The following is a 12,247-nucleotide window of genomic DNA, read 5'->3' on the forward strand; positions in this document are numbered from 1 at the left end:
AGATACACTGCTTCCTAAGGATATGTGAGGAGAGATGTGATTTTAATTTTAGAATCAGATTTTTCAAATGTACTTAAAATATAAGCAGCAAAAATTTTGTTAATCTTAAACTCAAGCGAATTCCAATAACATAAGTAGAACTAATTAAAACATGTTTTAATTGAATATACTTCCTAGGTTTCTCCTAGCAATCCTGTTATTGTTCCATGATCCACTTGAAGAAATGAAGATATGTGGAAAAACAGTAATTGCCCGAGATTGCCTTCCATTTTATAAATGCTCCATTTATGCTGAAACAATCTGAATAGACACGATGCTTTTTTGTGCATCTGGTTGGAGAACAGAAACTCCCAAAACTTTTCTATTCAGCTGCTGGGTTCACAACTGGCTGTTGAGCTATAAACCCACATCAGGAAGCCCAAGTACAAACTGAGGGTTGGCTTCTCCCTGGTAATATAACCAGATGCTTACTGAGCCTGAGATACTACTTTCATACCACCTTCTGCCAACTGCTGCTTTGGCAAAATAAAGATTGTCCACCAATCTACCAACACCACCTCACTTTAAGGCCTGGTATGTCAGCATTCTCCGTCATACTCTGAGGTATGGTATGTGGGAGACATGACTGTAATTAGGAGCTTAAAGTGTTTCAGGGAGACCACATAAATCTAGTGAGAAGTGAATCAGCAATATATGAGAGCATGTAATTTCATGTCAAGGCAGGTGCTGCGAACTTGATTACATTAGTGTGTAAGTTAAAGCAGCTGGGAGAAGCAGACTAGAAAATACAGTTGTTGAGCTGAGTCCTGAGAGAAGGGCAACTGCACCTTCCACCTTCTGTGTGCAGGACTCTCATCTGCACATCTTCCCCATGCTTTCCCATTGCTCATATTCCTCCAGTGGAAAAGAGGGGGGCCGGGGGCGGTGACTCACGCCTGTAACCCCAGCACTTTGGGAGGCTGAGGCGGGCAGATCATGAGGTCAGGAGATCGAGACCATCTTGGCTAATACGGTGAAACCCCATATCTACTAAAAATACAAAAAAAATTTAGCCAGGCGTGGTGGCAGGCACCTGTAGTCCCAGCTACTCTGGAGGCTGAGGCGGGAGAATGGCGTGAACCCAGGAGCCTGAGCTTGCAGTGAGCCGAGATCACACCATTGCACTCCAGCCTGGGCAACAGAGCAAGACTCCGTCTCAAAAAAAAAAAAAAAAAAAAAAGGAAAGGGCAAAGTCCACATGCTGAAACAAGAAGGGCTGCTGGACTTAAAAAGGTGGAGAAATAGGTGGACCCAGGATAATATTGGTGAGAATGGTGCTTTTTGTTGATTTAGTTACAGAGCTCTTGAGCTTATCATGAATAGAAATAGGGTTGATGCAGAGTGGCTGTAAGCATAGACTTGGGAGCCAGGATGATTGGGAATATAAGTCCCAGCTTCACCCTTTATGAACTCTATGATCCTGGACACTCCACCTCTTACTATGCAGTTTTCTCATCTGGGAAAAACAGAAAACGGTACTTAAATCCTAGGATTCGGAAGAGTTCAAGGATTAAGATAAGTGAAACAAGGGAGAGGCAACTGTTCAGACAAGAAATAAAAGGAAATTGGCAAGACAAGGATTTCAATTGGAACCTAAGAATCATTTAGGATATGTGTTACAATTTTAGATTCCCAGGCCTCAGTGCCAGGAATTGAGATTCATTAGATCTAGGGCCCAAAAGGCTGTTTTATAAAAAGACACTTACAAAATTCACAAAAATAACTCAGTTTCTGTATGCCCTTACCAGTTCCCTACTAATGTGAGCATCTCGTATTGACATGGTACATTTGTTAAAACTAAAAAGTCAATGTTAGCACATTACTACTAACTCCAGACTTCATCAGGTTTTCCACTCATGTTCTTTGTTCCAGGATCAAATCCAGGATACCATACTGCGTTTAGAGAAGCTGCAGTTTTCACAAGCTCTTTCAGCTGATGAGAGGGAGGTGGGTGACAAACATCAAGCACTGCCACATTGGAAAGTAGCAGAAAAGGTTAAGGGTGAGGCTGGGATAGTCATTGCAACCTCTCCCTCCTAGGCTCAAGCAATTCTCATGCCTCAGTCTCCCGAGGAGCTAGCACCATAAATGGCTGCCACCAAGCTTGGTTAATTTTTGTATTTCTAGTAGAGAAGGGGTTTTGCCATGTTGGCCAGGCTGGTCTTGAACTGCTGGGTTCAAGTGATCTGCTCGCCTCAGCGTCCCAAACTGCTGGGATTACAGGCCTGAGCCACTGCGTCCAGCCCTGACTTACTTTTGAAGTCATGAATTTATGTTCACTGTCCCTCTTGCCCAACTGGTTTTTAAATCTCTGACCACTCATATATGTCAGGACTTCTACTTAGTTAATGGCATATTATAAGGTGCAAACCATCTTATAAACAAGGATTCATCATACACTTTTTCTTCTAAGTTTAATACAGATCATTGATTCTAGTTTGCAATTTATCAAGATAAGGTGATGAGCTGAAGATTTTAACTTAGGTACTAAATAATTAAAATGGATAAAAATATACCAATATTATCAGGATTTAGTGAGAATCACTGAAGCTAGAATTTTAATTCAAAAAAACAGTGATTTATTTTTAACTAAAATGTAAGCTTGAAAACTGTGCTAAAGTCAAATTATGTGGTTTAGGTCACCCTCTGTACAGCAACTTTGATTCTACTTTCTGTACTTCCATATTTTTTCTGTGTAACTTAAAACTTCAAACACCCTCGTTCTAATTCTACACTATTCCTGGAAATCCTTTCTCTTTGGTATATTTATCTAATTTCATATTCTAATGTGTTTTTCCTCTCAGATACAATAACCAGCTATTCAAAGATGCCATCTAATGTACTATGCCATTAAGTACTGTGGCCAGAGAGTTATTTTAAGTGTAATAAATTATCTTAAAATTGAGGGCCAGGCATGGTGGCCATCATGCCTGTAATCCTAGCACTTTGGGTGGCCAAAGTGGGCGGATTCCCTGAGGTCAGGAGTTCGAGACCAGCCTGGGACACACGGTGAAACCTGGTCTCTACTAAAATACAAAAAATCAGTGGGGTGTGGTGGTGTGCGCCTGTAGTCCCAGCCACTCGGGAGGCTGAGGCAGGAGAATAGATTGAACCTAGCAGGTGGAGATTGCAGTGAGCCAAGATCGCGCCACTGCACTCCAGCCTGGGCGACAAAGCTAGACTCTGTCTCAAAAAAAAAAAAAAGAAAACAAATATTACATCTTAAATACAGGCATGGATTAAACCAACTTGTATATGGTCAAGGAAACTTATAAAAATGCTTTAAGACATATCAAGACTGATTTAAACCATTTAAGTTAGGCAGAGATGCAACACTATGTGAATAGAAGTGTTATAAACACATTTGCTACATTTTAATTAGTTTACTAGGTTTTCTTTTAATATAAACATGAGAAATGAAAACCACATCAATTGTAGCATTTATCTTTTGAAAATAAAACTGCAATCAATACTTCAGTCTTTAAGTTCTGCATTCCATAAATGATATTTTTCAGGAGCTAGTGTTCCTAAGGCTTATGGAAGTTCTTTTTAAATAGCAGGACATGAAATATGATACCTGCACCCAGGTTAGCATGTGGGATAATAAAATGTATTACATCACCTACTACTATTATGGTCCAATTCCTTCTTATTTGTTATATGTGAATTAACACAGATCCTCCTCTTCATCACATCTAGGGAAAATAATTTGAGGTTATCAATGCAGATAAAAGCCATCCAAAGAGCTACTTTACAAGAGAAAAGGGAACTTTATAAAAACACAAGAATTTCAAAAGTCTTAGTGTAATTTTAAGCTTTGATACTTGTAAAAGTAACAATGCTACAAACATTTACAAAACATCATTGAAAAGCCTGTTGTATTTTTTTTTTAACATTTATTTAGTTTTGACATTTTTTTAAGTGACAGGGTCTCATTATGTTGCCAAGGCTGGAGTGCAATGGCTATTTACAGGCACAATCACAGTGCACTGCAGCCTCCAAGGCTAGGCCTCAAGTGATCCTCCCATTTAAGCCTCGTGAATAGCGGGGACTACAAGCATGCCTAGCTCCTGAATATTAAGCTTTTAATTTTTTGTTTCAGCCCTTCTTGAAGATAGCAGATATTGACTGAAACAAAAAGTTAAAAGCTTAATATTCAAATTCTGCAAAATAAAGCCAGAGGTGGTGGTACACACCTATGGTCCCAGCTACTTGTTAGGTTGACATGGGAAGATTGCTTGAGGCCAGGGTTTTCAGGCTGTGGTGCGCTACGATTGTGACTCTAATTAATCATTGCACTGTAGCTTGGGCAATATAGTGAGGCACCATCTATTAAAAATAAAAAGAAAAAATACAATTACACTTTCAAATGATATTTTGTAAAGATTTACAGCATGTATATATATGCTGCAGTCCTCTGGAGGGCCCAGGCACACTATATTAAAGCTAAAAACTGCCCTGAAACTTTCAGGACACCTCATATTTTATTATTTTTACATAACCACTGGATCACCATTTTGCTTGGCACTATGAAAACATCTTTGAATACATTTACTTAACAATAAGAAAATTTATCAGCAAATGAGAACCATTATAGTTCACAAGAAATACACCACAGACCTTCATAAAAGTAGATAATCAATAACCAATACTTTCTCTTTTTATGACCCCCAACATGCTAAACTGCTAATAAGAAGGGCTTACAAAGGATGTGAATGGCAGACGTTATCTGGCAGCTTTTGCTTGATGATTGCCAGTAACTGGTAGCTTCCATAGTAAAAGTAGGAAGGAAGAGCCCTTCCATACGTGACAATGCTGGGTCTGCTCCTAGTGGCTTTAGGAGTTGTTAGACTCCCATGTTTTAACAGTGATACTGCACTGATTCCAAATGCATATGCAGCAATATTGGGGAAAAGAAAAAACATAAAGAAACAGAAAAGTTATCTTTAAAATCTAAAAAGTTAAACTATTGTTTTAAAAACCTTACATAGTTCACAGCTATCAGCCCACACACTAAGCAAGTATCTGTGCGTGGGCAGGAGTTTTCACTTTGGAGTGGTTTTTATAACTCTGTATACATTAAACGGGACAGAAGAGTGTAAGGCTGTGTTGTTACCCTGACAACGTCCCCTTCTTTACTATGAAGTGCAATCTTAGTTTTCCTTGAGTTAACTTGAATTGAGGTGTTTCTTCTTTTGAAAATACCAACTCTTCTAGTTCTTTAGCAGGAGAGGTGATATTTTCCTGTCTTTTTTGATGAGGGGTTCAGATGTTACATTACCCCTGATTTCTTCCTTCAGAAGAGGATGGCCTTAGCACGCTGAAGATGAATTAAATCATCAGCACTCAAAGAGCCGTTCTTGGCAGCACTATAGAAAATTTTGTGTTGTTCCATCCTTGAAAAAGCCTAAGAATGTCAAACAGAAAAGAGGTACAATTTTAAAAAGGGTTCCAACTTTTTAACAGTCACAACTGATGATAAGCCACACATGCAACTCCTTTAGATAGGTCAGTTACAGCTACTTTTTTTTTTTCTTTTTTTTTTTAGGAGTCTTGCTCTGTCGCCCAGGCTGGAGTGCAATGGCACAATCTCGGCTCACTGCAACCTCCGCCTCCCGGGTTCAAGCAATTCCCTGCCTCAGGCTCCCGAGTAGCTGGGATTACAGGCACCTGCCACCACGCCCAGCTATTTTTCATATTTTTAGTAGCAACAGGGGTTCATCATCTTGGCCAGGTTGGTCTTGAACTCCTGATCTCGTGATCTACCCACCTCAGCCTCTCAAAGTGCTGGAATTACAGGCATGAGCCACCGCGCCTGTCCCAGTTATAGTTACTTTCGCTGAGGTTTACACTGCCAAGTTCTGTCACCTCACTAAGGTAATCTCAGGGCTAGAATTAGATTGCTGGAGCAAAGGGGAACTTGTTTTATTAAGTTACTTAAAAATTGGGCTCCCAAAGATGTCACAGTATTGTGACAGCCCTCTAAGAGCAGTATCATCTGTTACCTGTGTACTTGTTCTTTAAAGATAATGAATGTACAGTTTTGCAAAAGGTTAGTTTATTAGTCTATTCAAACTACACAATCTATAGTAGTTGTTATATACTGAAAGCAACTTTTAACGATGCAAGCCGGTGCTGGATTGTATCAGAACATCAAAGAAGTCTAATGACTATAGCATCAAAAGGCACTACTTCACTTGCACATTATGATAGAAAATGTATGATTTTAAAATACTTCCGAGGTACCACAGAACATGCCTATTTTAAATGTTCATCCTTGTCAGCTGTAACTTTTCTGTGTACTTACCAAAAGTCACAAACCACAAATATTACTTTGTCCCATAAAAGTTATTATTTCCAGTAAAATCCCATGTACTTCCTGCATCCAGTACTTGAGAAACATACACCTTACACAGTCTAAGTGCAGGTCTCTTGGCTTAGGCACTGATGCTTTGTCTAACAAACCCATGGGACTGACTGCACTGTGGTATATACAGTAGAAAATGACATGAATTTGCAAACTGAATAATAAAAGAAGTCAAGAGTAGTAAGTGTATTATGTATCTAGACATTGCTCAGAATACAATAACAAGAAATCATTTATATATGATTTGAAAGGGTAAAGGTTCAAATGGGAAAGATTACAAATGCATTAAATTTGATTAAAATATTCTGAATTATAGTCACAAAAGAGAAGATAATATCTATAATTTTCAAATAATGTGGATCCTTGTAAAAACCGTAAAAGATACAGGAAATAGAATGCCAAAAAGGTAATAAGCTTTTCAGTATGTTAGTTAATTTTGAAGCTTTCCATTTTTCTAATCACTACTTAATATGACCTAGTCACAGATGCTGGCATTGGTGTTTGACTGAAAACCCACTTAGTAACTTCGTAGCCTTACCTCCAGCTTCCATGCTCTTTCTCTGTCAAGAAGATAAACTGGCGAATACAGGCCGTTGTCATGTGCCAAGGTGCGAAGATCAAAGTAGAATCTGCTATAAACGCTGCCAGTAACACCAATATTATAATTAATTAGCTTCAAGAATTGCCTTTCCAACTCATTCCTGGGGAAGGAGAAACACAACAAAACCAACACAGGACAATATTAGTTCAAAAACATTATTCTCATGTAAAAAATGTGGTAAAGCCACCATGGACTCTAATTTATTAGCTCACATGAAAGAACTCACACTGTACAGAACCCTACGATCTACAAGAAAGCATGCAACTTTCCCAGTTTTCTTTGAAAACTTAGAAAAACAAAAACAACATGAATTTAAAAACTGGGTTAATAACTTGATTTTCCCTCGTGCTTTCAAAGACATATTTGAATTTAATATGGAGAAAAACAACATAATTGTAAGAAACATGGTAAGTTCAGCTTTTTCATTTCTTTGAAAACATGAAAGGATTCAATGGAGAAAACCCTTATAAATACAAGCATCCATAGTAAGGTCTTCAATTGTTCCAGTTTCACATGAAGATAAGAACTCATTTCTGAAATAAAACCTATGAATGTACAGAATGTGGAAATGCCTTCATTTATGTGATATTTGCTCCAAGACCCATGATAACACACACTGTAGACAGACCTTATAAATATAAGACAGCACACTGGATTGGAACCCCAGTAGATTACCACATACAGAAAAGTTTTCAGTTTTAACAATTTCTTCAACATTTATGTGAAAACTTCCACTACAGGGAAATCCTCTCAGTGTTCCTAAATTGGAGAGCCTGATGCAAATTGATTATGGTATAATCTTTAAAAATGTGTATAAGAAAATGTTATACTACTTATAAATATTTTGTTTCTCAGTGATTCTTCATTTGAAAGGGTCTCTGTCCTTACTTCCACTTCTTTTGCAAGAAAACATTAAGGTCAGAATTTTGTAGATACCTCTTAAACAATATTAAATGAATTTAATAGGCAGTGTTTTTTTGTTAAGTCAGTTAATAAAATTTTTCTCTTTTTATTTAAAAATACCACACTGAGCTACTAGAATAGCTCCAATTCTTTTTTTGAAACAAATACAGGCTATGCAGGTGGATTCCTACACTAATGTCCAAACAGGGCACAGCTCCTTGCAGTCCATTCTGCATCCAGCACCCCAAGTTTGGGATGAGGAGAAAGGGGACAGCCTTCTCTGCACTTGTGCAGCTGACTCAGGGCTCATTTTTGAGGGTTCCATTGCACAACTCAGACTTCATGCTCACTCCCAAGGCACCGCAATAGTGATCAGATGACAGAAATGATGGATGCCATTTATTAACTGTCACTATTAAGAGGCAGGAATACTCTTTACACTTCAGACTGTAGAAAAATCAAAGAGAAACACCTTGGCTAGACTAAACCCATTTTATGACATGCCTTTTGGTAGAGCACTGGCCTTACACAGTGTTTCTCCTAAGCTGGAAATGAAACCCCAAGGTGCTCCGCATCTATCACCCCTGGCCAGAACAGAATGTGTGGATGAGTTGAATGTGGTGAGAGGGGAACAGGCTGGAAGCAGCCCTCTGCCACATGATTATTCAGCTGTCCTGGCCAAAGATTTTTGTTTGTTTGTTTGTCTTGAGACAGGGTCTTGCTCTGTTGCTTAGGCTAAAGTCCAGTGGCACGATCCTAGCCTTTCAAGTAGCTGGGACTACAGGTTCATGCCACTAAGCTGGGCTATTTTTTAAAATTCTTTTTGTAGAGACAGGGTCTCACTTGTTGCCCAGGCTGGTGTTAAACTCCTGTGATTAAGTGATACTCCCATCTTGGCCTCCCAAAAGTGCTGGTATTACACACACGAGCCAGTGTATCCAGCACTTTGTCAAATGTTTAAATAAATAAAAAACTAGAGTAATCTTACCACTTTCATAGTAATCCCTGTAAAGACTTAACTGTATAAAAACAATTAATACCTCAACAACATATTTGGATTCTTGGTTTTAAAGTTTTATCCATTGGCTAAATCAACAAATGCTTGATGTTCTCCAGTATGGAAAGCAGTCAAGATATAAGCAGATATGTGGTTTTCTCATTTGTTTAACTGAAAACCTAACTGAAACTTTCAACATTAATTTCCTATTCATATAACCGTAAGACTATAGGAATGCAAATCAGATAATACTTTAATAATCAGCTACTCAGGACTTAATTTACTATAGGAATATATGCACTTTATAATCTCTTATGTTTTTCCATAAACATATTTTAAATGTATAAAATACAGTATTTTATATAATTAACATGTTATTAATAGAGACTTAGTTGTTGAAGAAAACCATTATGCCTAAAGGATATGTATCTTCTTAATTTTTTGTTGTTTATTAAATGGCTGAACAGCATACCCTTTACAGGCACAGCAAATTTTCTGAATAGGAGTTGCTCAGTTTAACTTATATGTATGTATGTATGTATGTGTGTGTGTATGTGTAGAAATACATACAAAATCCTCATAGCTTAGCTCCCACCTATAAGTGAGAACGTATGATATTTGGTTTTCCATTCCTGAGTTACTTCACTTAGAATAATGGCATACAGCTTCATCCACGTTGCTGCAAAGGCCATTATTTCATTCTGTGTTATGGATCAGTAGTATTTCATGGTGTATATATTCCACACTTTCTTTATCTACCCATTCACTGATGGGCAGTCCATATTTTTGCAATTGCAAATTGTGCTGCTATCAACATGCATGTGCATGTGTCTTTTTCATATGACTTCTTTTGTTTTGGGTAGATACCCAGTGTGAGATTGCTGGATTGAATGGCAGTACTGTTTTCCATAGTGGTTGTACTAGTTTGCACTCCTATCAGCAGTGTAAGTGTTCCCTTCTCACCTAATCCATACCAACATGTACGATTTTTCAATTTTTAAATTATAGCCATTCTTGCAGGAGTAAGGTGGTATCACACTGTGGTTTTCATTTGCATTTCCCTGATAATTAGTGATGCTTCTGAAGGAAAATACATACTAACAAGACAAACAGATGTTGAAAAGTTTTAAGAAAAATCTGATAAACACTAATTCTTAAATGGTTCAATTTACAGTCTAAAAGAGATCATTACAATCAACAGCAGAGGGACAATGTAAGTGTACATTACACACTTTGTTGCAATGTTTTACAATTTCTAAAAATCGTGAACATGGCTCCTGCTCAGAGCATAGATCTGGGTGCTTCTGTGTTCACAAACAGCATTGTGTGGTACTGGAGCTGGCTTCTGCCACCACTGCTTCTGGAGCTCACATCTGTGGAAACCCGCACATTTCTCTGCATATTCTCTGACCTTGTAATTAGAACTAGAGCCCCACCAGATTAGCTGCTGGTTTTGAGAATAATTTAGCCGCCATTATAACGGAGCTAAGTGTTCATAATTACAAATTTTGCTCCCTTCAAGAAACAAGTTTACAGACTGATGACAGCAGTGATTAAGAGCACTTTAGCTTCTGCAACTTTCAAAGTACTTCTATTTGTTTCAAATTCATTTTCTTTTAACATCCTTTGCTAAAATGGCTACTAGCGATATCACCGTGACAACTCAGTTTCTACAATTATCAAAGCAGTAATTTAGCAGCCATTTCAAAACCAACTGACCATCACTAGTTAGTCTCTTCTTAGTCACAAGAATCCTCAATTCACTTGTAAATATACAGTGTAGTAATCCTGAATGAAAAACTTTAAATATGTTTTTGGAGTATGTTATGGGTGTATATATTTATGTGGTATACAAAATATTTTGATGACTACAACGTGTAATAATCATATCAGGGTAAATGAAGTATCCATCATGCCTCAAGCATACTTTTGTTTTACAAATAATTCAATTACTTTCTTAAAGTTACTGTAAAACGTACAATTAAATAATTCTTGAGTGTTGTCACCCTGTTGTGCTATCAAACACTAGATTTTGTTTATTCTTTCTCACTATATGTGTGTACCTATTAACCATTACCCCTTACTCCTCATCCCCCATACTACTTTTAGCAGCCTTTGCTAACGATTCTCCTACTCTATATCTTCACGAGTTAAATTGTTTGAGGCCGGGTTCAGTGGCTCATGCCTGTAATCTTAGCACTTTGGGAGGCTGAGGCAGGTGGATCACGAGGTCAAGAGTTCGAGACCAGCCTGGCTAGCATGGTGAAACCCCATCACTACTAAAAAACACAAAAATTAGCCAGGCATGGTGGCACGCATCTGTAATCCCAGCTACTCAGGAGGCGGAGATAGGAGAATCTCTTGACCCCAGGAGGTGGAGGTTGCAGTGAGCAGACATAGCGCCACTGCACTCCAGCCTGGGTAAAAGAGCAAGATTCCATCTCAAAAAGCAAACAAACAAACTGTCTTAATTTTTAGCTCCCACAAATAAGTGAGAACATGTGAAGCTTGTTTTTCTGTGCCTGGCTTATTTCACTCAATATTTCCATCCATGTTCTTGCAAATAACAGGATATCATTCTCTTTTATGGTTGAATAGTACTCCATTGTGTATATGTACCACATTTTCTTTTTTTTTTGAGACGGAGTCTCGCTCTGTCGCCCAGGCTGGAGTGCAGTGGCCGGATCTCAGCTCACTGCAAGCTCCGCCTCCCGGGTTTACGCCATTCTCCTGCCTCAGCCTCCCGAGTAGCTGGGACTACAGGCGCCCGCCACGTCGCCCGGCTAGTTTTTTTGTATTTTTTAGTAGAGACGGGGTTTCACAGTGTTAGCCAGGATGGTCTCAATCTCCTGACCTTGTGATCCACCTGTCTCGGCCTCCCAAAGTGCTGGGATTACAGGCTTGAGCCACCGCGCCCGGCCTTGAGCTTCTTAAATATTCTGGTAATTTATCCCCTGTCAGATAGTTTTTAAATACCTTCCCCCATTCTGTGGGTTGTCTCTTCACTTATTTGATTGTTTCCTTTGCTGTGCAGAAGCTTTTTAACTTGATGTGACCTAATTTGCCCATTTTTGCTTTGGCTGCCTGTGCTTATGAAATATTCAAGAAATATTTGCTGAGTCTAGTATCCCAGAGAGTTTTCCCAATGTTTTATTTGTTTCATATTTCAGGTCTTAGATTTAAATACATTTTTTAATTTTTAATGTTTTAAAAAATAGAGACAGATTCTCACTTGTTCGCCCAGGCTGGTATTGAACTACTGGGCTCAAGTGATTCTTCTATCTCGGCCTACCAAAGTGCTGGGATTACAGGTGTGAGCCACTGCACCCAGCTGAGATTT

The 12,247-nt window shown here is 38.5% G+C and overlaps 1 protein-coding gene across 2 annotated transcripts in view; it reads right to left on the bottom strand.

The window, feature by feature from the left end:
* Window positions 1-3,421: 3,421 nt before the first annotated feature.
* The window catches only part of LOC105503877 (cyclin-Y-like protein 2), a 41,404-nt gene continuing 32,578 nt past the window's right edge, over window positions 3,422-12,247 (bottom strand). The window contains exons 6-7 of one of the 2 annotated variants that reach the window (XR_001000543.1): window positions 6,945-7,107; window positions 3,422-5,446 (exon numbers count right to left, since the gene is read on the bottom strand). Coding sequence is in view for 1 of the 2 variants with exons in the window: in XM_011930976.1 (XP_011786366.1) it covers window positions 5,336-5,446; window positions 6,945-7,107 (274 nt within the window). In the remaining variant the exon portion in view is untranslated. The remainder of the gene's footprint in view (window positions 5,447-6,944; window positions 7,108-12,247) is intronic. The other variant, XM_011930976.1, reaches the window with a different exon arrangement.

The sequence above is a fragment of the Colobus angolensis genome, unplaced genomic scaffold (genome assembly GCF_000951035.1).
Source record: "Colobus angolensis palliatus isolate OR3802 unplaced genomic scaffold, Cang.pa_1.0 Scaffold888, whole genome shotgun sequence".
Classification (NCBI taxonomy): domain Eukaryota; kingdom Metazoa; phylum Chordata; class Mammalia; order Primates; family Cercopithecidae; genus Colobus; species Colobus angolensis.